At 32.5% G+C, this 27,359-nt stretch overlaps 1 protein-coding gene and 1 non-coding gene across 2 annotated transcripts; one reads left to right on the plus strand and one right to left on the minus strand.

The window, feature by feature from the left end:
- The first annotated feature begins 4,712 nt into the window (after positions 1-4,712).
- Positions 4,713-4,819, plus strand: LOC131177093 (small nucleolar RNA R71). The gene has a single exon (XR_009146804.1). It is a non-coding gene; the product is annotated as a small nucleolar RNA R71 (small nucleolar RNA).
- Positions 4,820-9,537: 4,718 nt separating this feature from the next.
- LOC131177092 (CBS domain-containing protein CBSX3, mitochondrial-like) lies at positions 9,538-11,890 on the minus strand. Its single transcript, XM_058142079.1, has 6 exons — positions 11,660-11,890; positions 10,921-11,183; positions 10,707-10,788; positions 9,951-10,024; positions 9,807-9,867; positions 9,538-9,695 (listed from the first exon to the last, which is right to left on the minus strand). Exons 2-6 carry the CDS (start codon positions 11,176-11,178, stop codon positions 9,553-9,555), a joined length of 618 nt encoding a protein of 205 aa, XP_057998062.1. The 5' UTR covers positions 11,179-11,183; positions 11,660-11,890; the 3' UTR covers positions 9,538-9,552.
- Between the last annotated feature and the right edge of the window lie 15,469 nt (positions 11,891-27,359).

A 27,359-nucleotide genomic window follows, 5' to 3' on the forward strand; every position in this document is an offset into this window, starting at 1 on the left:
ATATGCAAATAAAAGTAAAAATTTCCTAGTTATTGTACTTATAAGAAATAAATAATTACTAACTTATTGTTTAGTTGAAGGCTAATTATATCTTATGATAGTAACTCTTTCTAGCATTTTCTTAATCGTTTTCTTGATGAATTTGAGCTTCTTTTTATTGTAATCATTCTTGTTCTTTATCTTGATATTTAATTTCCTTACTTTCTTTAATAATCAATTCAATTACATTTATACTTTTCCATACCCATGTAACCTATACCAATTGACCGGACTGGATAAACGGGTAAACTAGTACTGGGTACTAGGTACCTCGGGCAGTCACACCATCGGTCACAGTGTGTCTCCTGGTGTGCAGACAGAATGGCTAATAAGGCATAAAGCCAAGTATAACATCATAATCAATATAGCCATAGGCTATCATATCACAGAATGGCATGAAGCCATGCGTAGTACTGCTATCAGAATCCTATTGGCATGCCAACCTATCCAAACCAATTACATTAGGCCTACTAGGGCAGATTATAAAGTTATTTCTTGAATATTTATACTTAACATGTAAGGTTACTATTCATTTGGTCATTTAAGTCAAAATATTAACTTTCTCATATATAATAGTTACATGAGTTTTAATCACATAGATTTACCACATTTTGGTTCCCAAAAGCATTGGCATTAGTTGCCAATCCATACTTTTAATCAATGGAGAATAAATCAAAATTTTAATTTTTGGGTGCTAGAGTTCACTATTCTATTAGGCCATTCTACAGTGAGAATTTGGCCAAGTGTTCTCAATTAAAGTTGTTCTTTATTGTGTCTAGTTACATTTCACTTTTTGAATCACCCCATTTGGAGTTTTCTGGCTCAAGTTATAGCTATTTCACCACAACTGGTCGGATTGCCTTTACTCAGAATTTGTGGGCAATTTTTGGTTCTGCCAGATTTGGTAGTTCAACTTTGGCTAGCAATTTCATTTAGTTAAGTCCAGAATTTGAGTTTCTGTTCCACATAAAAGTTGTTCTAAATTGCCTCATCTTTCCATTGATATAAATTTTAGGTGAATTGGACCTTTCTATACTGAGTTATGACCAAATGAATAAACACTGTTCATTTGATTATTTTGCCCAGGCAGAATTGGTGCTACCCAGATTTGGTCAATTTTTAGGGCATCTTAAGTTTGGTTTCTAGATAGGGTTCCTTCATCAAAGTTGTGTCATTATGTGTCTAATTGCATGTCCAATTAGCCTTGCACTAATTGAACCTACACAACTCAAGTTAAAGTTGTCCAACCTTGCTGGACTCACATCCAGACCTGCAGGGCACTCAAGGCAGCACACCAAATATCACATCCAAAGCTACGATTCACTTCAACTCCTCATTATACTCAGCCAAATGGTCACTAATTGACCATTAGAACTTTCATTCACCAACAATATGGCCAAACCCTAATATAGCTCAAAACCCTAATTTTCAATACCTCAATTCATGCATAAGACCTTATAATTCAACTTCTACCATACACAACTCATGAAGAACATTAATAATCAAATTTAATTCCATCAAAATCATAATTTCCTCAAGGTTCCTCATGGCTATAGAAATTTTATGGCTTTTAATTCCTCAACATATTCTTTCAATTCTTTAAGTTTCTAACTCATTTCATACTCCTAACATCAATTTTAAAAAGCAAAGAAAGAGATATGGCACTAACCTTGTGAGCAGAATTTTTCTTTAACTAACTTCAATTTTTCCTTCACTTTCTTGGCAACCAATCACCTTAGCAAGAGTCTAGGATAATTTTTAGTGTTGAGACTTAGGGTTTTTATGGTGAAAACCTAAGGGAAATTGAGCTAAAGAAAAGAAAAATGGTGGATGGGAGAGAGGGAGTCTTGGCAAGAAGGAGAAAGAAAGAAGAATCTGTTTTTTGTTTTTCTTTACTTTTTGCCCATTGAACTCATTTTAAGTGGTTTAAAGACATGTGTCACAATGTGATTGGATGGGGGCACACTAATGACATCATGTGATGTCATAATTTCCAATTTTCTTTCTTTTTCTTTTCTTTTCTTTTTTACTCATTTTCAATTAAATTTTTAGCAATATTTATTCACATTTTATGTCACATAAAATATTTATTTAACTGGACAAGTTGGCAAAAAATAATCTCTAAAGATGAAATGACCAAAATGCCCTCCATTTGGCTTATTGAGCCAAATTTGTCTGTACCGATCGAAAAATTTTTCTAAGCCTTTTCTTTGCATTCTAATGCCATCAAAACGACTCTTCCCTAGTAGGTCCCAAAAATTATTTCATGAATTTTCTCCTGGGATTAGGGCTTCTAGCTGCGAAGACCGCAACTTCCCACTAGGTTACCCACGCTAGGGCACCGGCTTATTTAACTTGGTTGTATTTTATTTCTTAAATTTTTGCTACATTTTTCTTGTTATTATTTGAGTTAATTATGACTCCTCACTTTAGTCTAAATATTTTTTCAGACATTCTAGCTGTCTGGACTGACACCGATCACCTGAACAGTAGAATGTACGGAATGGCTACAGTGAAGGTGTTACAGGACTTACCCATTTACTGTCTTAAATTGGGTAAATAACTCCTACATCCAATAGCTTTAAAATCTCCTTCTTCACAACCTCCATCATCTGTGGGTTCAAGCTCCTTTGAGCTTCTCTACTTGGTTTAGCATCATCTTCCAGTAAAATCCTATGCATGCACACTTATGGATTTATACCTTTGATGTCAGCTATTGTCCATCCAATTGCTTCCTTGTGTATTCTCAGAAATCTAATCAATCTTTCTTCTTGAATCTTTGTTAAATTACTTGAGATGATAACTGGAAGTATTTCATTGTCTCCCAAGTAAACATACTTCAAATGCTGAGATAAAGACTTGAGTTCAAGAACTGGTGCCTGCACAATAGAAGGTAATAATTTTGTGTGAGATACAGGTAAGTCAATCTTTGATACTCCATACCTTCTTGGAATAGAATGCAATGACTGCAATGCCATTACTGCATCTTGAACCTCTACACTTAATGACTGATTGGTACTGATTTCTTGAATTCCTTGACTAATCACCACTTCTAACTCATCCTCCATGCTTAACTCAAAAACATCCTGCACAAATGCATCAACAACATCAATAGAAAAGATAGAATAATCATCAACAGAATACTTCATTTCATCAAATATATTGAATTTGACAGTCTCTCCATCAAACCTTATAGTTAAGGTACCATCATCCACATTAATATTTGTCTTGGCAGTTTTTAGGAAAGGTCTTCCAAATAAAATCAAAGCTGACTTTAATGTGGGAGCACTATCCTCCATATCCAGAATGTAAAAATCTGCAAGAAAAATCAATTCTCCAACCTGCACCAACACATCCTCAATTACTCCTAATGGGTAAGCATTAGAACGATTAGCTAACTAAATAATGACACTGATTTCTTTCAAATGACCCAAATTCAAAGTTTGGAAAACTGAATATGACATGACATTAATAGATGCTCCTAAATCTGTCATTGTAAGTTCAAATTTAGAATCACCTATTCTACAGGGAATAGAAAATGAACCTGGATCCTTACACTTAGGGGGTATTTTCCTCTGAATTAATGTTGACACATTTTTTTCCTCCACACTGATCTTCTCATTATTCCTCAACTTGCGCTTTGTAGTGCATAATTCCGTAAGGAATTTAGCATACCTAGGAACTTGTTTGATTGTATCAAGTAAAGGTATATTAACCTCTACCTTCCTAAAAGTCTCCAAAATTTCTTTCTCTTATTCTTCTTTCTTAGCCTTAGCCAACCTGTAGGGGAATGGAGGAAGAACAGAATTATTAACCTTATTCAGTTTAGGTTCAGTATTTACCTCAACTTTAGGAACTTCAGACTCTTTTGCTCCTTACTTCTTCTTTTTCATTGACTTATGTGGAGTCTGATTATCAACTTCTTTCGTACTCCACAACACTATAGCACTTGCATTTTCTCTGGGATTCATAACTGTTTGTGATGGAAGCTTTTTAGAACCTTGAGCTTCAAGCTTACTCACAGATGAAGCTAATTGACCAATCTGTTTCTCTATGTTTTGAATGCTATTTTTGGTCTCCTGTTGAAACTGTTGTGTATTGCTAGCCAAAGCCTTAACAATTTCATCAAGTGACATACCTTGATTTGAGGGAGGTGGAGGTGGTTGATTAACTTGTGGTCTCTGCTGCTGGTATCAGTTTTGTACTGGTTGATTCCCATAACTCAAATTGGGATGATCTCACCATTCTGGATTATAAGTATTAGAAAAGGGATCATACCTGCGTTGTGGCTATACATAATTTCCTACTGCATTAGCATGTTGCATTGATTCATCCTCTTGTAATACAAGACACATGTCAATAGCATGACCCAAACCCGAAAAAATTCCACATATCTTAACTTTTTGTATGTTCCCTACAGCCAATTGCCTCACCAAGAAGTTAAATCAGAAATCTGTTTCTAAAGGTTAGATCTACTTACCTCATTAACCTTTTTAGGTGTGTGATCCATTCTCATTCCAAACTGCTGAGAGTTTGCTGCCATGTTAGCAATCAACCTCTTTGCTTCTTCTGGTGTCTTGTCAACCAAAGCTCCTCCACTAGCAACATCTATCATACTGCGGTCCATTGGTAGAAGTCCCTCATAGAAATACTGAATCAAAAGGTGCTCACTTATTTGATGATGGGGACAATTTGCACTCAGTTTCTTAAATCGCTCCCAATACTCATATAAACTCTCTCCATTGTATTACCGGATGCCACAAATTTCTTTTCTTATGTTAGTAGCATGGGAAGCAGGAAAATACTTTTCCAAACATATCCACTTCATCTCATTCCATGAGTTGACAAATCTAGAAGGAAGGTAATACAACCAATCCTTAGCTATGCCTTCTAGTGAGAAAGGGAAAGCTCGAAGCTTAATCTGATCCTCTGAAACTCCTTGAGGTTTCATGCTAGAACACACAACATGAAATTCTTTTAAATGCTTATGTGGATCCTCTCCTGAAAGACCATGAAACTTAGGCAACAAATGGATTAGTCCAGACTTTAACTCAAAAGCAACATTTAAAGCAGGGAATTGAATACACAAAGGTTGTTGGTTTAGATCAGAAGCAGCCAACTCTTTCAAAGTCCTAGCAGCCATGGTTTCATTTTCAGAATCTGAATCCGAACGTAATTCCCTTAGAGATTGCACTCCTTCATATGTACTCGGAATCTGCCTAGCTTACTTAGCCAATTTTCTCAACTGTTTAGCTATTTTTTTCTACTTCTGGATCAAAGAGCAACTCACCAGATTGAGAAGTTCTTGTCGTAAACAAAAAAAAACAAAGTAAAAAAAATAGAAAAATGCCTCAAAACCCTAGAAAATGATGGAATTTGGCCTCAAGTGGGTGGAGCAAAAAAATCTTATAGATTTATTAGTCTTGTTCAGAACGTCGTTTTCTTCAAAACAAATATAGAATGCGTTCTTAATTCAGCCAAAATTCTGTCGATGAATAGTAAAATCATAATTTTCACCAAAAACTTGAAAACAATAATACTTCACAAACAAAGTTAATAACAAAATATCCTAACACTAAAAACACAAAATCCAATGAACTTTCAGTCCCCGGCAATGGCACCAAAATTTTTTACAGTTCCCAATTCCATCAAAAATTAACTAAAATTACTAGTGATGAAATATTTTCTGAATGAATGCAATAAGTGATAATCTAGGTCGAAACCTAGAGACTGAGTTACTAAATTTCGTACACGTGTATAACAGAAAAAGAAACAAATGTTTTGGGGAGGGGAGGGAGTGTTGTAACACTAGTAAGAAGAAATCAAGTTTAGAAATTAAAGAACTAAATTTAAATGTGAAACTCTCAATTTAAATAAACTTCAGTCTAAGGTAATTCATATTCCAATGCATGACTTGATCATAGACAAAAGAAATACAATTATCTCTTATTGAATACTTAACGCAGATTTACCAAACAGCGAGATAAAACCCCTAACTTCCCTATACTCATCAATTCGAGCCCAGCACTCTTGTTGACTCTAATTATCAACTAAATTGGTATTAAGCAATCCTCATCAAATTAATAACTGCTTTAAGAACAGGAAGTAGTTAAGCTTGAAAAACGATTTATAAAGCATAAATTATTTAATTCACCCTATTGTTTCCTTAGGTTATTATGAAAAACTTGAATCATAATCAATAAAACCTAATGGCTACTCACATTCAATCTTACACAACAATTACGGGTTATGAAGATGAACTAGCAATTAATCATATCAAACAATTAACTAATAGGCCTTTTTAGCAAATCATTCAATAGATCAAAAATAATGACATTTAGAAACAATAGATGTTCAAAAGGACATAATTTAAATTAAGAACTTGGTCTCATAAATCATGTATAAGAACTAGAATTCCTTGAACTGAATTTAAAACTTAGCCACTCATATTCATGGCTTACAAAAGAAAAATAAAATGGAGAAATCTAAAACTATGGACGTGAATGGAGAATGAAGGTGTAATGAAGGTGTCGAAGGTCTGAATGTATATATCTCCGCTACTGCCCAAAGATGATCTTTATAATAAAAAAACCTAATCCACAGATAAGAACCAAACTTGGAAAATTTTTGAAATTCAAAAAGACAGATTCTTTGCTCTGCAATCATGGCCAATTTTCAGCCACTTTCCTTGCGATTCTGTCTCTAACTTATTCAGGAAAGTTGTAGCTCTACTTCTTAGCTTTCTAACGAGTACTCATTTGCCCAAATCGGAGGTCTACAGTCCTTATGGGCCAAAAATCGAAACTAGTTCTGACAGAGTATCCAACCCATAAATTTGATTTCATTGTCATTTTTAATCATCAAAATGATGTAGTCTTGACTTCAGCCTTTCATAGAAATTGTAAAGGTGGTTCTTAAGATTCAATTGGCCCTGAGTTTGCTTCATTTGGACATCTGTAGCTCTAGATATAAAATAATTCCCAGAATTGGTCGTGACACATCAAGTGTGGGCATTTGTAATAGATCCATAGCTAATTTTGATAATCTTGGAGACTGATTTGGGCTTTGGTTCCTCTTTGTCATTTGTAGTGCTCTGACTTAGCTTTTCAATGAATTAAACAGCATTGGATTTGGACACGCACAACTTTAGAAACACCTAAAAAATATAACAAATATCAAATTAATACAAATACTGAAAATTTCTCTATTTAATATAATTATTCCAACAACTCTCTAAAAATATATCTAATTAATAATTATACTTTAATTAATTGAATTAGGCATAAAAATACACTAGAAATACTAAATGTTATGAAATAAAATTAATAAATTATACACTTATCACATTTACACTAACTTATATTTTGCTAAAAAATGCTGAATACATCATCTTACCCTTTAACTTCACTAAGAAAATAAGACCCTGAACTTTTAAAATATTCTGCACACTTAAAATCTTTAAAAGTGGAATTAAAAAGTCCTTGCTATCCTCAGACAAGAAAGCGAGAACTACAAACAAGGGCTAATTAAACTGATGTGGATAAGTGATAGAAGTAAAATAAAATAATCTAAAATTACCCTCAACTCTCATTGTTTATTATAAATCCCGAAATCCCCAAATCAATAGCCCACAAAATCCCACGATAGTCGTTGCTTGTTCATTCTGTGTGGCGCTTGTGCTTTTCCTACGAGATGGTAGCTTGTTCTTGCCTGAATCATAGATTGCAGAGGAGTGTAGCGTATAGTTCTATTATGGGTTGGAGTGGTTTGAAGTATATTATTAGGAGAGAGGGTTGCTTCGTTGGTTTTTGCAGTTACACCACCTAGTTCTGCACCTGGCATTGCAATTTTCAATTCTGCATCTTCAGTGCAAAAGGGATTCTCTGGGTATCATCTTGATTTTGTTTCATCAGGTGTTCTCTCTTGGACTACCAGTTGATTTGCTGGAGTCGACATGGCTATGAACATCTTATATATGTACTTCTTTATAGTTTATCAAGATAAGCTTCTTGAAAAAGAATTTCCTTTTATTGAAGTATCAAATTTGCCTTCTTTTTACATCATTAACAGATCTTGATCTTCCTGAAGATGCATCTCTAAATCGCGTAGGATAGATAAAACAGATCCATATTCTAACCATTTTGGGAGTAAGACTTAATTGAGTTGAGTTTACATCAATTTAATGAGACATACAGCAATCAGAAAATAAATTGGGAAGCTTCAAATATATTGTTGCTGTTCTCAACTTCAATTCATGTCAATCTTCCGTGTCATGCTTTAGACAATCTATATCACGTGCATAACCTGCCTCATTCATATGCTGAATCAACCACTCCAAAACTCCATATACCCATTCTATGTGAGGACCGGCCGTATCTCTCACAACAGAACTATAAACGTCGTTTCTTACCTCAATCCAACTCCTTCCAACCTTTTTTTTTTTTTAATTTTTTTTTCCGTTCCCTTTATCAACTTTCTCAACAATCCTCCGTGGAAGACCCTGAACAGCGGCTCCAGAACTTAAAAATCCCTCAACTCTATGCTTCTCAAAGAGACCCTTGAGCGCAGGCAGCAAATTGAGTCTTTGGTGCAAGCTAAAGAGGGTTTAGAGACTGAGTTGCAATTTCTTGATGTGCATTTTCGTGGAATTTTTACTTTACTACCTTTCTCTTAAATTCCATGTCACTATTTTATGAACTCCTCACGGTCACACGTGCTCATTGTCTGCTAACTAGGATATTAAAGATTTTTTAATTTCATTTTAAGGAGTTCAAGCATGTAAAAAAATGTTTAAAAAGTTTGGGTGTAAAAATTTAGGGGTGAAATAATAATAATAATAATTGCGATTTTCTAAATATTATAATATTAATGTAAAGTTTAATTATATGGCATTTTTTTTCTTAAAATAGAAAATACATAGAAAACGCATGTAACGAGCCAAAGCTTATAGCAAGGCAAGTTTATTTCAAAAGCACACACACACTCTTCACTACTATCAATTTTTCTAAAATTTTACTATTTTTGGTTCAACTTCCACTCGAGAATTTGTTGAAATTGAGTGAACAAACTTCCAGTTTTATATTTCTTGCAAACCTATTAGGAACTTTTTTCAATCTTTTTCACCCGTTGCAGATCATAAACCAGTCAATACCTACAAATATAAACCAAAAATCATAGCTGCAACATTTATTCTAATTCCATCACTGGGAGATGATCATGAATATCATATATAGAATTATTTGCTATCTATCTATATTGGCAAAAAGAAGCCGTGAAAGATCTTCAAATTAGATATTCCATAGGTGCACAGACAATGGTCTCAAGCAACAAGATTGTGCTTATCATGTACCTGTTAGTCCACACGCTGTTATTTGACATCAGACATTCTGATATGGGGGCAAGTAAAACCACATAACTGAAGACACATGACATGCCATATTTACAAGCTTTTTGCTTACTGGTCGTCAGACAGTAAGCACATCCAAAGCATTCCATCACATTTTGCATCGTCATCTAGTAACCTCCTTGTATGTAAGCACTCAAGCGGTCCAGCTCCTCTCGGTGCTCAGTCACTACAGCACGGACAACGTCTCCAATGGACACCATGCCAATCATTTCTTTATCGTCAATGACAGGAATATGCCTAATGCGATTATCTGCCACCATTAAAGATTCCAGCTTACACTACTTGCCTTACTTTTTACACAAGAAAAAATCACTGAACTAGCATATGAAAACATCCTATAGAAGTAAGCAGCATGTAGTACCTGTCATCAACTGCATTGCTTGCAGAACTTTAGTGTCTGGAGTGACTGTAATAAGCTTGTTCTGCAGTCACCTTGTATATTCATATATAGATCAAAATACTAGATGGAAGCAAACACACCTAAGACAATTTAATAGTATTATACCTCTTCTGTCATAATGTCCCCAACCTTAGTTGACTTGGATGATCTTCCCTGGACTATGATCTTCCTCAGGTAATCTGGAATTTATCAACTATATTATAGTTTGCAACACATTGTTTGGCAATAGATTCAGCCAACACCATATTCATCCCAAAAAGGAAAAAATAAATTCAACAAATGGCACAAGCTCCAATGGTAGTCTTCTATTAGACTGATATTCTATTAGACTGATAGCAACAGAAATATTTTCTGGAGAATCCAAACTCCTATAGCAGGAACTTAAATGAACAAGTTTCATTATCTTCTGAAAGAGGTATTTAAAAATTAAAAAAAAATACTTTTTACTCTTTTTTTTTTTTTTTTTTTTTTTGGGGGGGGGGTGTTCTGCTTCAAGTGAAGAACTGATGCTGGTAACCAAAACAGCTATGCAAAGTGTGTCATTAAGAAGAGATTACAACTTGCCCTAATTGCAGCCCAGAGACTTAAACTTGCAGTCTAGAATGCAAATTAAGTGCAGTGATAGATTCAAATTATAGTTGAAATCTAAGAAAATTGTGGTACCAGTCTCATCAAATTGCAATTTAAACTGCCAGATTGATTGCTACTAAATGCATGGAATAACAATTACGCGCAATTCCCAAGAAGAAAATATCAAGAACCCTTACATATTATAATTTGTAAACCCATAAAGGCTTTTTGTATGTGAAAAGCTTGAGTCATCATAAACTTCTTAGTTTAAGTAAGACACTACCCAAATACCTCTTTCTGTGATAATTCCTGCAATTGATTTCTGCTCTCCAGGTTTAAGGACCACCAAGGCTCCTACGTTGTGCAGTGTCATCTGCAAGGAAATTGCTTAAATTAAGCATAGCACTAAGAAGGTGGAGTGGGGTGGTTTGTGACCAATTTTGCAGTCGATGACGGCCATTACAACAACACTAGCAACAACTTATAGCGAAGCAAAGATGCATACCGACTTGACAGCATCATAAACAGTGTCATCAGTGGTGCACCAAAGCCAAGAGCCATCAGCACCTTTCCCTTTGGCTTTCAAGATGTCAGAAATGGTAGTGCTTTCAAAGCTTTGCTCTTCTATGCGGGCAGATGAGACAGAATCAAAACGAGAAAACATAATAGGCCTCAGTAGTGGATTGGCAACACGGAAGCGTTGCAAAACAGCACTTTTTACAAAATTTCCATGGGACAAAAAAGCATTAACCGCCCCTTGCATTTTTCCTGCAAACCAAGAAATTGAACATATTCAATGAGACCGATTACAGCATATCCAGGGTAAGCAACTGCACAAATGCCCAAGAATGTGAATCAAAGTCTATGCCCATAAATATAAATACATATTAAAGAGATGAAATAACAGGGAATAACGAGTGCTGACTTTGGTTGCAGGACTCAAATAATTGTCAGCAGTCATCAGCGTAGACTCATTGACAATTATATAATCAAATTACTCTACAGTCAAGAGCTTAAATCAGGCCCAGAGATCTTAAAATAAACACACACACACACACACACACACACACACAGAGCAGCAGCAGCGAAGATCTATCAACCTTGTATATAAAAGCAAAAGCAAAAGCAAAAGCAAACCAAAAAAGCAAGATACGGCTATTTATCCAAAAACCACTAATTTCTGATCATCATCAGCATCATAAACGATAATGAAGAAAAAGTAGAAGTGATCAATCAGCATATACCTGATTTGGAGAGAACAACCACAAGACCACCTAGGCGAGGAAGATGAGGAGGAACAGAAAGATTTGAACTTTGGGCTGAGAATGAAGAAAGCAAAACCAACCCTAGATCAGAAATGTCGGTGACAGTGTGTCTATATATATATATACATACATACTGGGAGAGCGATGTGGTTTCCAGCCGATGACATCCACTTTTTGGTTTTGGATAACATCAAATTGCAGAGGACGGAACCTTTATTAATTATAAACTAGTTTTCTTGCCGCGCGGGTTGCGCAAAATATTTATGATTTATTTTAATAATATAATTTAATATTTATTTTTTATATTTTAATATTATATTATAAAAATTTTATTAATGATAATATTTTTAATTAATTATAATTTTATTTTAAAAGTTAGTAAATACAATTTTTTATAATATTTGATATAATTTTACATTTAATAAAAAATATAAAATTCTATATCATCAAATTTTAAATTTTATAAATAATTTTTTAATAAATATATTAATATATTTTTTTAAAAAATAATTATAGATTCAAAAACTTTAAAGTTTGGAAAATTTTTTAAGGGGAAAGAAAAATAAAGAGTAAGAAATAAAGAATATTTTTTTATTATTTTCTTTGTTTTCATTTGAATAAAGATAAAAAAAATAAAGAGAAAAAAATAAAAGTATGTTAAATTTATAATTTTATTCTATATGTTTTTTTTTTAAAAAATTTAGGAAGGGATAATTTTGTAATCTTGATATATAAATATATATTTTTCTTATATTTTTATTATCTTTTCTCCAATAAAAAAAATAATTAAAAAAAATAAGATTTATTTTCCTTTTTCCTCTTACCCAAATAAAAGAAAGTGTCTTTTCAAAATTTTTTTTTTATTTATTTTTCTTTTCCTCTTTTCTACCTATCCACACATAGTTTTAAAAGATATAGAAGGAAAGCATTTTATATTTTTTTACAAGAAAAGATTTTAATATTATGTTTAAATAAAAAATTTACATTTAATATAATAAAAAAATTTTAATAAATAATATAAAAATAAAATTAAAAAATTTGTACCATATAATGGTTTTTTAAATAATTTTATTAATTTAGATAGTACACATTTACTAATTATATACATAGAGAGAGTATGTTTGGAAAGAAAGGAAAGTAAGAGGGAAAAAAAAATGTGAAGGGAAAATAAATTTATTTTTCATTCTTTTATTTGAATTGAGTAGAAAATAAAGGAGTAGGAAAAATATTAGAGGAAAAATAAAAATATTTTATTTTTTTCTTCTTTTTCTCTAAAATGATGAAAAAATAAGAGAAAAATATTTAAAAATTTAAAAAATACTCCTATATTTAATAATTTTTTTTTAATTTAAGAATAAAATTATAATTTTATTATTCATAAAATAATTTTTCTTCTAATATTTTTTTCTCTCAATCTAAATAAAAAAAAATAATTTATTTTCATTTCTTATTTTTTCATTTTTATTTTTCTTCCCCCTTTCATTTTCCTTCCCCCTGCTGAAACAGAGTGATAAGCAATCTGTGCTTATTCAGCCTTATCTCTAGGCTTAAGTTAGCCCCATCACGTGATCCTACCAATTCCCTGAATGATGAGTAGGTTCCACTGCTTCACGTGCTAGTTGTTTCCTTTATAGCAAAATGGTAAATTGCCTGCACTATGGATATTATTATTATTATTATTTTAATATTCATTTATATTTTTATTTCTACTTTTTTTAAGATTAATTCAAAATTATTTATATAACAATAGAATACAAAATTTTAAATTAAGCTAAAATAATAATGAAATTATACTCATATATCGCAAAATTAAAGTTAAAACTAATAATCTTGAAATTTCATTTTCTTTTATTTATTTTTGCATTTATTTTTATAAAGCTTTCTATGTTTTGAATTCTCTATGCTTTACATGATTATTAATATTTAATTTCTATATTAATTTTAATTATTTTTTTTAAATTTAACATATTATTAAATTATTTTTTGATATGTTTAATAAATTACTCTATATATTTTTATCACCTATTTTAACCATATCAATGTGATATTAACAAAAATTGTATGCTCTAAGTTTATAAAAAAAAAATATTTTAACAGTAATCATAAGAAAAATAAATTTAAATTGCGTTTGAGGTTAACGGTATAAGATTCATTTTTCATCTTTGTTATATAGTTTTGTTGATTTCCTTTCAAAATTATGGAATGTTAAAATGTAGCCTAATATAATAATGCTTCATATATAAATCAAATTTTAAACTTTACTTAAAAATTTTATTAGATGTTTATGGGCTGATTTGAAATAAATTATTTATGAAAAAAAATTTAAATAATTCTGACACAATCATGCATGAATTTTATTTTTTTAAAAATAAAAAATTTTTAAATTCAAAAAATTAAAATTTTTCATTTTAAATATAAAAATTAGGTAAAAAAATCAATTAAATTAAATTTTATACAAAATTCTACATTCTAAACAAGGGGTATATTTTTATTCGGACTTATCAAATTTATATATTTTTATCTTTGTAAGAATTTCACCATTTATATGAAAATAAAAAATTAATAAGATTTTCGCACATTTAATTAAAAATAATAAAAAAAATCTTAGAAAACTTGATTAAAAAAATAAACATGCAACACAAAATAAAACTTAAAAAAAAAAACTGTACTATAGATTAAGCCTTCGAAAAGTGTTCTTCTTATGTCCAAAAAGCATCAAAACTATTATTTTATTATAATAAATAAAAATATAGCAGTTGGGAAAATTTTATTGTTATGTTTTAAAAGTAAAATTTTTACATAAATACAAATTCAGATATTTAAATAAAATTACAAAAAATAAAACTTTCAAGTTGAGGCTCCAAATTATGTGTTAATAATAATAATAATAATAATTATTATTATTATTATTATTATTATTGAAGAATTATGGGATGGATTTTGGCCCAAAACCAAATGTACATATGTCATTCATCATAGGTTTTGCCCATGTAGAAGTGCACGTAATGCATGTATAAAATAACATGCATAAATCTCATTTTAATGCCAATAATTTGCTCATAATTTCTATAACGTAAATTTGAGATTATGTGACTCATAATTAAGAAAATGATGAGAATTGAATGAGGCACAATGAAAGGATTTCAACTAATGAGAAAATGGAAAGAATTAGGTTTTTTTTTTAACCTACATTTTCTTTTTAAATATATAGAGTTTTTTCTTCTAAATGCTCTTCCTCTATAGTCTTTTTTTTTTTTTTTTTTAGGATTCAGTGTTGCTTGAGATACATTTAGACTATGGACATAATATATAGTTCATTTTAATATTGATACAAGTTTAATTAATAAGTGGAGTTTTGCTTGGCACGTGGATTGCCTTGAGGTGGTTGTAGTGGCATTGAGGGAAGTCTTGGTGCATAATGCACTTCAAAGGATTTACTACAAAACAAAAAGTGGTTAGGAGGCCAAGAGGAAATTCCTCCTTAGCACTCCCAAGCTTAAATTAGAAGTGTGAAATTGTATGAATTGAGAAAAAGGAAATGGATGAATAAATGTCATACCTACATACTTTTATAGTAAAGCTTTCTTTACTATGAAACAAAGATGTGACAAGCAAGCGGCTTGTAACACCCTCACTGTAACAATTCCGTACATTCTACTATTTCGGTAACCGATATCAGTTCAGACAGCTATAACGTCTGGAAAAATATTTAGACTAGAGTGAAGAATCATAAATAACTCAAATAATAGTAAGAAAAATTTAGAAAAAAACTTTAAAAATAAAATACAACCAAGTTAAATGAGCTGGTGCCCTAACGATAGGTAACCCAGTAGGAAGTTACGGTCCTCACAGCTAGGAGCCCTAAACCTAGAGGAAAATTCAGAAAATTAATTTTTGGGACTCTATAGAAGAGTCATTGAGGTTTCTATGGCATTAGAATGCCAAGAAAAGGCTTAGAAAAATTTTTCGATCGGTACAGATGATTTTAGCTTGATAAGCTAAATGGAGGGCATTTTGGTCATTTCGTCTTTAGAGATGATTTTTGGCCAACTTGTCCAGTTAGATAAATAATTTATATGACAGAAAATATGAATAAATATTGCTAAAAATTGAATGAAAATGAGTTGAAAAGAAAAGAAAAGAAAATGAATGAAAATTTGAATTTTGACATTACATGATGTCATTAAACCACTTCCACCCAATCACCTTGCAACACACACTTTAAAACTCAATTAAAAAGAGATAAATGAGTTAAAATGAAAAGAAAAAAATCTACTACCTATCTTCTTCTCCAACCGAACTCCATTATCTCACTTTTCACCATTTTCATTTAATCATTTCACTAGAAAATCTCTTGAAAAATCACCATAAAATCCTAAGCTTGCTTCACAAAAACTTATCCTCACACCTAGAGCAAGCTTTGGATAGCCAAAAAAAAAGGAAGAAAGTGAAGTTTTGAAGTCTTGGAAAGTGACTAAGTCAAGGTTAGTGCCATCTCTCTCTCTCTTTCTTCTTGTTTTCATGTTAGGATACAAAAATCAACTAGAAATTGTGGAAAAAAAAGAAAAATATGCATGATAGGACCACTTCAAATTTCAGCAGCCAAGAGAGGGTGAGGGTTTTGATGACAATTAAACTTGTGTATTGATGTCAATTGATGTGTATATATGGATTGGAGTTGGGGATTTTAGGAGTTGCAAGAGATTGAGACTTTGATTAATTAGGGTTTGTGATGAATTGAAGGTTATTATATTGTAATGTTAAGTGGAGTTCTAATGGTCAATTAGTGACCATTTGGCTGAGTATAATGAGGAATTGAAGTGAATTGTACCTTTGGATTTGAGGTTGGGTGTGCTGCCTTGAGTGCCCTGCAGGTCTGGATGTAAGTCTAGCATATTTGGGTAGCTATAAATTGAGTTGTATAGGTTCAATTGGTGTAAGGCCAATTGGAGATGAAATTAGACACATAATGGCACAACTTTGATGAAGGAAACTTGTCCAGAAAACAAACTTAAGATTCCCTAAAAATTTGACCAAATCCGGGTAGCACCAATTCTGCCTGGGCAAAATGACCAAATGAACAGTGTTCATTCATTTGGTCATAACTCAGTGTAGAAAGGCCCAATTAACCTGAAATTTTTATCAATGGAAAGCTTAGGAAAATTAGAACAACTTTCGTGTAAAACACAAACTCAAATTCTGAACTTAACCAAATGAAATTGCTAGCTAAGGTTGAACTACCAAATCTGGCAGAACCAAAATTGCTCAGAAATTCTGGGTAAAGGCTATTCGACCAGTTATGGTAAAATAGCCATAACTTGAGCTAGAAAACTCCAAATGGGGTGATTCAAAAAGTGAAATATAACTAGACATAATAAAGAACAACTTTGATCAAGAACACTTGGCTAAATTCTTACTGTAGAATGGCCTAATAGAACAGTGAACTCTAGCATCCAAAACTAAAATTTTTGATTTATTTTCTATTGGTTAGAAGTATTGATTGGCAACTAATGCCAACACTTTTGGGAACCAAAATGTGGTAAATCTATGTGATTAAAACTCATGTAACTATTGTATATGAGAAAGTCAATATTTTGACTTAAATGACCAAATAAATAGTAACCTTACATGTTAAGTATAAATATTCAAGAAATAATTTTGTAATATGCCCTAGTAGGCCTAGTGTGATTAGTTTGGATAGGTTAGCATGCCAATAGGATTCTTATAGCAGTATTGCGTATGGCTTCATGCCATTCTGTGATATGATAGCCTATGGCTATACTGATTATGATGTTATACTTGGCTTTGTGCCTTATTGCTTTTATGGCTTATTAGCCATTCTGTCTGCACACCAGGATAGACACTATGACTGATGGTGTGACGGCCCAAGGTACCTGGTACCCAGTGCTAGTTTACCAATTTATCCAGTCCGGTCAATTTGAATAGGTTACTTAGGCATGGAAAAGTATAAATGTAATTGAATTAATTATTAAAGGAAGTAAGGAAATTAAATATCAAGATAAAGAATAAGAATGATTACAATAAAAAGAGGCTCAAAATCATCAAGAAAATGATTAATAAAATGCTAGAAATAGTTAATATTATAAGATGTAATTAGCCTTCGACTAAATAATAAGTTAGCAATTATTTATTTCTTATAAGCACAATAACTAGGAAATTTTTACTTTTATTTGCATATTGTATTTTTTTTTTTATTATTGGCACCACTAAGCTTTATGCTTAGCGCGTCACTTTTGCAACGCGTAGGTACTGAAGATTTGGCCAGAGAGCCCAGTAGGTCACAAACTAAGTGAGACTTGTATATAGATCTATATAGTGTCCGTGTCACCTCATAGACTACAGTGCATTGGAAGGACACTAGGTCCCATTTTGATATTTTGTACTATTTGTATTTTGTAATTAAACTTTTATTTTCTCATGTATAGTGGAAACTCATGTAATATATTTTGGTATTAATGCAAATATTTATAATTTGTGTTTATAAATGAAAAATTGAGTATTTATTTATGATTTGTACATGATTATCATGTGAAATGAATGAATGACAAATAGAAGAATTTTTGAAAAATGGTTGAGAAATATTGAAATTATGTTGATATAATGGAGTTTGAGAATAATGGGAAATGTATTGGAAGTGTTTTTCACAGGTTTCGAAGAACTGTTTTCTTCATTTTTAACCGGTAATCTGCCGGATTTTCTATAAAAGTTTTGGAACTCAAATGAATTTATAATTTCAATAAATGACTTAAATGAGAAAAAATTCACAAATTGCACTTCATAACCAAAAAGAAATAAATTAAGAAAAGATAAAAATAATTGAGATAAAATATTGTCTTCCGGTATATTGTGTGGCATATCTTACTCAGCTATACTATAGATGGGTAAGGGGTGTCACACGGCTCAACTTGATCTTATGTGTATGTATGTGGCTATTTAGGGAAAGGTTCTGTACAATAGGTTTGCGTAGCTATCATTATGGTTTGTGTGGTTTAAGGCTTGTCTTTTGATAATTCTAATAATGGCTTAAAACCTTTTTAAACAATCTTCTTCCATTGTGGGAGAAGTTTATAGGTCGTGCATGAATGTGACAGAATGGTCGTGGCGATGGCATACTTTTCTTAGGTTATGGAACAACCTCTAATAGGTCATATATATTATTTTATACTTATTGGATATTAAAGCCTTTATTATGTGCCCCTTACTTATGGGTCTAAATTACTCTAGTAATTTAAGCCTAAGAGTAATGACTTACTAGGATATCGTGGCACATTTACACACTATGGACTATTTGAAGTGTTTTTAAAATGTCTTATCACTGTTCAGTGACTTGATTTTCTTGCTATCTAGAGAGTATTTAAAGGTTTGTTTTACCTTTCCTCTTTACCTTTTTTTTTTCTTTTCCACCTTTTCCCTTGTCATTTTGGGTGTTTCACTATCTTGTCACTTTGTCGCCATTTTGTCTTCTCAAGGTATGTGATTCTCTTATCTTCTTGTTTTCCTTTGGTTATGGTGGCTTGGTACCCTAATGTGTTTCAAACTAAATCCATAGTTACTCCTTTTATGTTAAGCTGTGTCCTTATCTCTTCTTAAATAGATAATGATAGGTCTTTCATTAGAATTCCTTAGGAAGATGAAAGAATCACTCTTTTCCTTACTCCTTCCTCTGAGGGTTTGAGAGATTGTCAATAATCTCCTAAAATTTTTCATAAACAATTAGAGTATAATTTAAGACTTCCTCCTTCTCCCTTTTTTTGTGGATGTCTTTGAGCACTTTAATGTGAATCCTAGGATGTTAACTACAAATGTCGTACTCTTTATGATTTGTTTTGAAAAAATCTGTCATGGGTATGGTTTTACCCCATCCATTTCCCTTTTTCGTATTTTCTTTAGGTGTAATAAGTCTAGTTTTGGTTTTTATTACTTCATGGGAAGACCTTATTTTCCTTTATTCATGTGCTATAAGGATTCATTATATGGTTGGCAAGAACAATTTGTGGTGGCTATATGTAGAGGTAGTCCCTCCCTTAGGACTTGGGGTTTTTAATTTAAACTGGGGGGAAGTTTCCAACGAGAGTAAAGAGGTTCCCAATCTATCTCCTATTAAAAAAGTCCAATACATTTATTTATATTTTACTCCAAGGAAATATGACACCATTAAATGCCTGGAGTTAGGTTTGAGCTTTACCATTAAGGATATGGGTACTAATCTCACCGTTTCTTTCTATTTCTTCTTTTATTGTTGTTGTTTTTTTTTTTTTTTAACTTCATCTTTTTGTAGTTTCTGTGATGGACCCTGAGAGATCCTAGTTCCAAAGACTTTTTCCGTAAGTCACAACATGATAAACAGGTTGAGCAAATCTTTTATAAGGTACAAAAAGACCCTAACAGAGGTCATAGATGAGTTGCCTAGTTTATAAGGGTCATCTGCTACCACTATAAGACAATCCATAGGACCTGGGTCAACCACTCTTATTGGTGCATTGACACCCCCTCCAAGGGTCATTCCCACCTTGAGCCCTTCATCAAGACCTTTAGAAAGAACTTCAACTCCTACGACAGAGATTGTTATTACTCATAGTCCTAAAAGTGTCCTACAAAAGGGTTGTCTAGAAAGCTTAGATCAAGAACTCATACTCATTTATCCTTTGGTGGTTCTTTGATTTGAATGGTTGCTAGTTCCTCTCAGGGAGGTTCTCTCAATCCAAGGGCAGTTATATGATCTTCTTCGGAGAGTATTCAACCACTAGAGATCTCTTTAGATTCTGAGGCAAATCCTATTGCTATAGTCGAAGCATTGAATAGTTCTATTTTTGGGGCTCATCCAGTTATAAAATTATTTAGAGTGGAGAAAGCAAATCCATATAGCCGACCCCAAATTTTTGGGATAAAAGCTTAGTTGAGTTGAGTTAAGTTGAGTATCTAGTTATAAAAGATCTAAGGTTTTCTGATATTATCTTTGCAATGTTGCAAACAACTATCAAAGCTCTAAAATATAATGAGGTTAATGTCAACCATGTTGGGAAAGTTTCGAGTGGAGTTCTTCTATAGTTAGTTATATATACATGTATTATTATTAATGTTTTGCATTCTAATCACATTTATTTTGGTAGGCTTTAATTGGCATACTGACTATGGAGAATGCCCTTAATTGTGTCGAGGAGGAAAAGAGAAAATTAAGGGAAGAAAAAAGGTTAAGGCTTAGAATGGAAGCCACTCGATAGAAGTTTTATGTTTTGAGAAATTGAAAGAGAGCCAAGTTGTCATTAATGGTCTTAAAAGTCAAGTTAACGACCTTCAAGATTAGGTCAAGAAGTTACAAGAACGTTCCATCCTCATAGAAAAGGAAAGGGATCAGGCTAAAGTAGAGTCCTCTTGACTAAGAAAGATTTTTTTCTATTTAAAGTCTCAATTTTTTGAAATGTAGGACCAAATGAAATGTTTAGAAACTCACTTAGGCAGGGTTTATTTGGAGAAAAAGGAGGTTGAATGTTCGATTATTCATTTTCAAATAAAAATGGATAGTCATATGGAACACAGAGTCAATTCTTTTAGGCAATCCTAAGAATATCATAAAGAGATTGTGCAAGCTGCTTGTTGTTTCTATGATTAAGGATTTAACTTTGGCCTAAAAAAGCTCGTGATGCTCTTAAGATTCCTTTTTCATCTATTCATCACAGGGTGTTAACTCTGATGGGAAATAAGTTCTTTATAGAGAAGATGACCTTCTTCTTCCTAAGGTTTGAGTGCTTGCAACTATTAATGTTGTGGAACTTACTAAGGATGCCTCTAATCCTCCTCCAGGTGATACTCTAGGGACTGGTCAATCTTTAGCCATTGTGGAATATGTTCCCCCTCCTTTTGACCCTTGATCTTTTAGTTCTTTTTAAACTACTAAATATCTTTCTTTAGTACTTTGTAACTTTAGTAATGATCTTATAAAGTTGCTCTTTTGTTCACGAGTGTATGTATGTGTGTGTGTGTGTGTGTGTGTGTGTGTGTCTATATATATATATATTCTAAAATAAAATAATTGAACATAAATTGGCATTGGTAAACATATCTATTCATTAACCTAAAGAAATCATCATGGTTCATACATTTTTTGAGGACCATGCATAAATAATCCATAGATTTCTATTTTTGATGGTTTGCAATCATACATGCTTTGGATCTTTATGGCTTTCTTCCTATTTTAGTAGCTTGCCTATGATCTTTCATGAGCTTGGGAGTTTGCTTATAGTTTAGTATGAGCTTAGAGGTTTGTTTGTGATATTTTACAAGCTTAGGGGCTCACCTATGCTTTTCTATGAGCTTCGGAACTCATTTATGGTCTTATATGAGCTAAAAGGCTAGTATGTGATCTTGTATGAGCTTAAGAGCTCATATATGCTTTGTGATGAGCTTAGGAGCTCGTCTATGGTCTTCTATGAGCTTAGAGGCTCATCCATGCTCTTTTACCAGCTTAAAGCTTGTCTATGCTTTGCTACGAGCTTAGGAGCTCGTCTATGGTCTTTTATAAGCTTAAAAGCTCGTCTATGCTCTCATACAAGCTTAGAGCTTGTCTATGGTCTTCTACAAGTTTAGGGTTCATCTATAGTCTTCTATAAGCTTACAGGCTTGTTCATGGTCTTCTACAAGTTTAGAGATTGTCTAAGTCTTCTACGAGCTTAAAGGCTCGTCTATGATTTTTTATGAGCTTAAGAGCTTATTTATGCATTGCTACAAGCTTAGGAGCTCATCTATGGTCTTCTACGAGCTTAGAGGCTTGTATATGATCTTTTATTAGCTTAAGAGCTTATTTATGCTTTGCTACGAGCGTAGGAGCTCATCTATGTTCTTCTATGAGCTAAGAGGATCATTTGTTGTCTTCTGGGACCTTAAGAACTCGTTTATGTTACATAAAAGACTTAAAATGTTAGTTTTTTTACTAAAAGGGTGCCAAGTAGTACAAGGAAATGACCATTGATAATATTTTTTCAAGTGTTGGATATTCCATGCATGTGGGAGATCATGGCCTTGCAAGTCCTGAATTTGATAAGTTCCAAGTTTTATAACTTTTATTACCTTGAATGGTCCATCCCATGTTGGCACGAGTTTGCCCCCTTTTTTCCTAGTTGGTTCTAATTTTTTTAAAGCCAAGTCTCCCTTTTTAAGAGTTCTTTCTTTCACTTTACTCTTGTAATATCGAGTAACTTTTTATTGGTAAGTTGTAGTCTCAATAACTATTTCATTCCATGCTTTTTCTAGGAGATCCAATTTTTCTCTTAATTTTCCTTTATTGGTTATTTCTTCACGGTATTCAATCCTGTGGGATGGTATTTTTAGTTCGATTGGCACTGCTACTTCCATTTCATAGGTAAGGGAAAAAGGTATTTCTTCTATTACTGATCTAGGCATTGTCCTATAAGCCCCTAAGATGTTGGGAAGTTCATGTGCCTAACTTGTACTAGCTCCTTTCAATCTTTTCTTTAGACCACTCATAATAGCTCTGTTGGTTAATTTTGTTTGTTTGTTGGTTTAAGGATGTGAGAAAAATCAATGTTGAACTCTTAAATTCCCAAGGAAACCTTTGAAATCTTTATAGTTAAATTACTTTTCATTATCAGATATGAATGTCTTGGGTATTCCAAATCTACAAATGATATGTCCCTAAATGAAATCAATCATTCATTTAGCTATGATGGTCGATAACCAAATCTACAAATGTTATGTCCCTAAATGAAATCAATCATTCATTTAGCTATGATGGTCGATAAAGCTTGGGCTTTTAGCCATTTGGAAAAGTATTCCAAGCTTCAATCACAAATAACTTTCTATTTCCTATGGTGTTTAGGAATGGTCCTAAGATGTCTATTTTCTACAATCACAAACAACTTTCTATTTCCTATGGTTTTTAGGAATGGTCCTAAGATGTCTATTTCACATTGAGTGAATGGCATGGACTGGAGGTGTTTGGTTGTTCTAAAACTGGTACATTTATTCCTTTACCAAATCACTTGCAGGTATCACATTTCTTAATGAATTCATGCACTTCTTCTTTGACGATGGGCTAATAGTATCCCTGTCTTAGTATTTTGTTTGCTAAAGTGGATGGTTCTACATGTACCCCATAGATTGCTTCATGAATTTCCTTGATGATGAATGTTGCCTCTTCTAGACCTACACATCTTAACTAAGGTGTTGAATGCCCTCTTTTGTATAGCACCCTATTCTCATACTGATAGTTGGCTACTTTTGCTATTAGCTTTCTAGCTTCATTTTTGTCCCCTGAGAGCTCACTTTTGTCTAAATATTATTAATAAAATCATGACAGGCAATTTAAAACTAGGCTACTTTATAATTTCTACCAGCACATCCCATGAAAATTCTTCAATCTCCATTTTGCTTAGTGCATCTGCTTCCATATTTTCTTCTCTTGGGATTTGTAAAATTAATAATGGAATCCTTTTTTTTTTCTTAAAACTCTTCTCGTTGGAGGTATTATTGCATGATTGGATCCTTAACCTCATATGCCCGTTAACTTGATTTACTATCAACTGAGAACATTATGCACCTTGAGGTCCATTACTCTAGTTTCTTTTACTAGTTAAAGTCTGTTGATGAGCGCTTCATATTTAGCCATATTGTTTGAGGTAGGAAATGCTAATTTTAGCACATATTTGATTACTAAATTATGAGGTCCTTTTAAAATTATTCTTACTCTACTTCCTACCATTAACAAAGAGAGACCATTTATACATATGGTCTCTTTGTCTTTTGTTGTCATATTTTCTTTCTGTAAGGAAGTTAGCCAACACTTGCACTTTAATGGCTGTCCAGGGTTGAAATTGCAAACCATATGGCCCTATCTCAATGGACAACACCAATATGTGTTCTAAGGTTTTTGGTCGATGAAAAATACATTTTAAAGGTTGATCTGTTATAATTATTCCTTAGTGAGCCTCTAAGTAAATGCAAAATTTTTTTATTGCTATCATAAGAGCAACAACCAATTTTTCTATGTTCTGGTAATGGAGCTCAGCTCCTTTCAATATCTTGCTTGTATAGAAAATAGGTTTCTTGTACTCTTTCATTTCTTACTAGCATGACATTAATGGCTTAGTCTGACGCTGCCAAATATCTATATAGATTTTCTCCTGGCTTAGGTCTATTTAATATATATGGAAAGCTAATGTACTCTTCCAATTCTAGAAAGGACTTTTAACAATTTTCAATCCATTCAAAGTTTGGCCTTTTTCTCAAATTTTGAAAGAAAGGTAGTTACGCACCCTGCTAACTTAGATATGAATTGATTGAGAGTGATGATCCATCCAGTCATTCTTTAGACATCACAAGCACTTGATGGAGGGGCTATATCCAAAATAGCTTACACCTTTTCTAGATTTAGTTCTATGCCTTTACTACTTACCATGTTTCTAATAAATTTTCCACCTCTGATGAAGAATTCGCCTTTGGTTATTCAGCTTCAATTTGTACAATCTTAGAACTAAAAAAAATTCCTCCAAATCTCTCACATGATCATCAAATGACTTGCTTTTCATGATCATATCATCCATATATTTCTCCATATTGTTCTCAATCTATTATTTTGAAAATTTATTGACTAGCCTTTGATAAGTTAGTCTAGCATTTTTCAATTCCAAAGGCATAGCTTTGTAGAAATAAGTTTCGTCTTCTATGAGGAAGGAAGTTTTTTCCCCATCTTTTCTGTCTCTTTTTTGTCCATTGGGATCTAATGATAGCCTGACATTCTGCCAAGGGAGGATAGGTACTCTTTCCCAGTTGTAGCATCCACCAATTTATTGATATTGGGTAGAGGATAATTGTCTTTTGGGCAACCTTTATTGAGGTCAGTGAAATCAATGCACATGCAATACTTCCTATTAGATTTTTTTGCCAACATTGGATTAGCCAACCATTCAGAATACATTACTTCCTTGATGAAGTTGACTTCTAGAAGTTTATTTACCTCAGCTTTCATGGCTTCTTGTCTCTCGTATCGAAAGGTTCTATTCTTTTGCTTAACTAGTTTAACTCTTTGATCTATATTGAGCTTGTTATTCATTATTTGAGGGTCAATACAAGGCATGCAGCATGTTTCTAGGCAAATTAGTTGCTTATCTCTTAATAAGATTTTTAAAGATCTCTTTTTGTTGCATTGTGAGTTGGGCATTCATGTGGAATAGCTTTTCTGATTTGTGGTCAACCAAAAGGAAATTTTCCTTTAGCTTTGATGGTTCGGTTCTTACTTTTTTACTTCTTTTCTGATTTCCATTACTTCAGAATCTACTTGTTGCCTTTCTTGTCCTTTTTTTTCTATGTTTGCCATATAGATGGTTTGAACCTCCTGTTGCTGGCTGATACACTTGTGTCACATAGGTATTTTAAGATACTTTTGCATTACATTTCATAGCATTTGGGTATTAAACTACATGCATTTTACTTAGGATCATTATTTTTTGTTAGTTTTGATAATCTCTGCTTAATCTCATATTTTATGTATCTTTTCAGGTGTTTTAATGAAGATCCAAGGCATAGAAGTCGATTCTACAGGTTTAAAAGTTAGAAAATGCAAGAAAGCCTACTACACAACATTACTCGAGTCATGTAAGCGTCAGCCAGGACCTATGTAACTTTCTAGCCATCAAAACCTGAAGAAGCATGGAAGGATCACAGTGCAATGGTCATGTGGTTTGGCCCGTATAACTCACCAGACCTTGTGTAACTTGCTGTCTCCCCTAAAACATGAAGCTTGAAAGTGTCCAGAGAATTACACAGGCTAGGGTGGTGTAACTTGCACTAGACAAAATTTTGTTTTGACCTAGATTCTCTTACACTCATTCTAAACAGACTTCTAAGGCTTTTAGGACTCAAAAATGTAACACCCCTCACCCGTCTACAGTGTAGTTGAGCAAGGTGTGCTGCATTCGGTGCCGGAGCACCCTATCTTATCTTGTCTTATACCGTATTAATTTAAATTCCATTTTATTTATATTATTCCATGTGTGGGAAATTTTTTTTTATCACATTTTATTTTTGTGGAGACCCACACAGAGTCTCTTCTATTTTTATTAGTGTATGGTAGGTCCCATTATTTACCTATTAAAAACAATTTATATCCATTTCATTTTCCATAAACTATCTCATATCATCATAATACTCATAATCATTTCAAGTAATAAAATACTTCATTTCATTCATATAAAATCAAGTATAATATTTACAATTTTATTTACAATCATAAAATAAATTACATCATTTACTTATGAACAATGGACAAAATAAAAAATCTAAACATGCATATGGGCCCTACCCAAAATAACCGTCTGAGGTGACAACTACTCTATAGCAAATCTGATCAGAATCCTATTTAGCACTACTGCTACTGATGCTGCTGCTGCTCTCCAATACCTATGCGATGGAAAAACAAATGCGCTAAGCATAACGCTTAGTGGTGCATAAAATAAAAGAAAAATAACTAAACAATTAAAATAATTATTCTCTGTGTAATTTCATAAATTTCTAAGTCATTTACATATTTTATGAAATTTTGGAAGCAAGTAAATTATTAGGATATTCTTTGTTCATTTATGTCATTTTCAATCTTATTGCTCATATCTATGATCTCTTCATATAATTATTTAAATTTAAGACTTAT

The sequence above is a fragment of the Hevea brasiliensis genome, unplaced genomic scaffold (genome assembly GCF_030052815.1).
Source record: "Hevea brasiliensis isolate MT/VB/25A 57/8 unplaced genomic scaffold, ASM3005281v1 Scaf325, whole genome shotgun sequence".
In the NCBI taxonomy this organism is placed as follows: domain Eukaryota; kingdom Viridiplantae; phylum Streptophyta; class Magnoliopsida; order Malpighiales; family Euphorbiaceae; genus Hevea; species Hevea brasiliensis.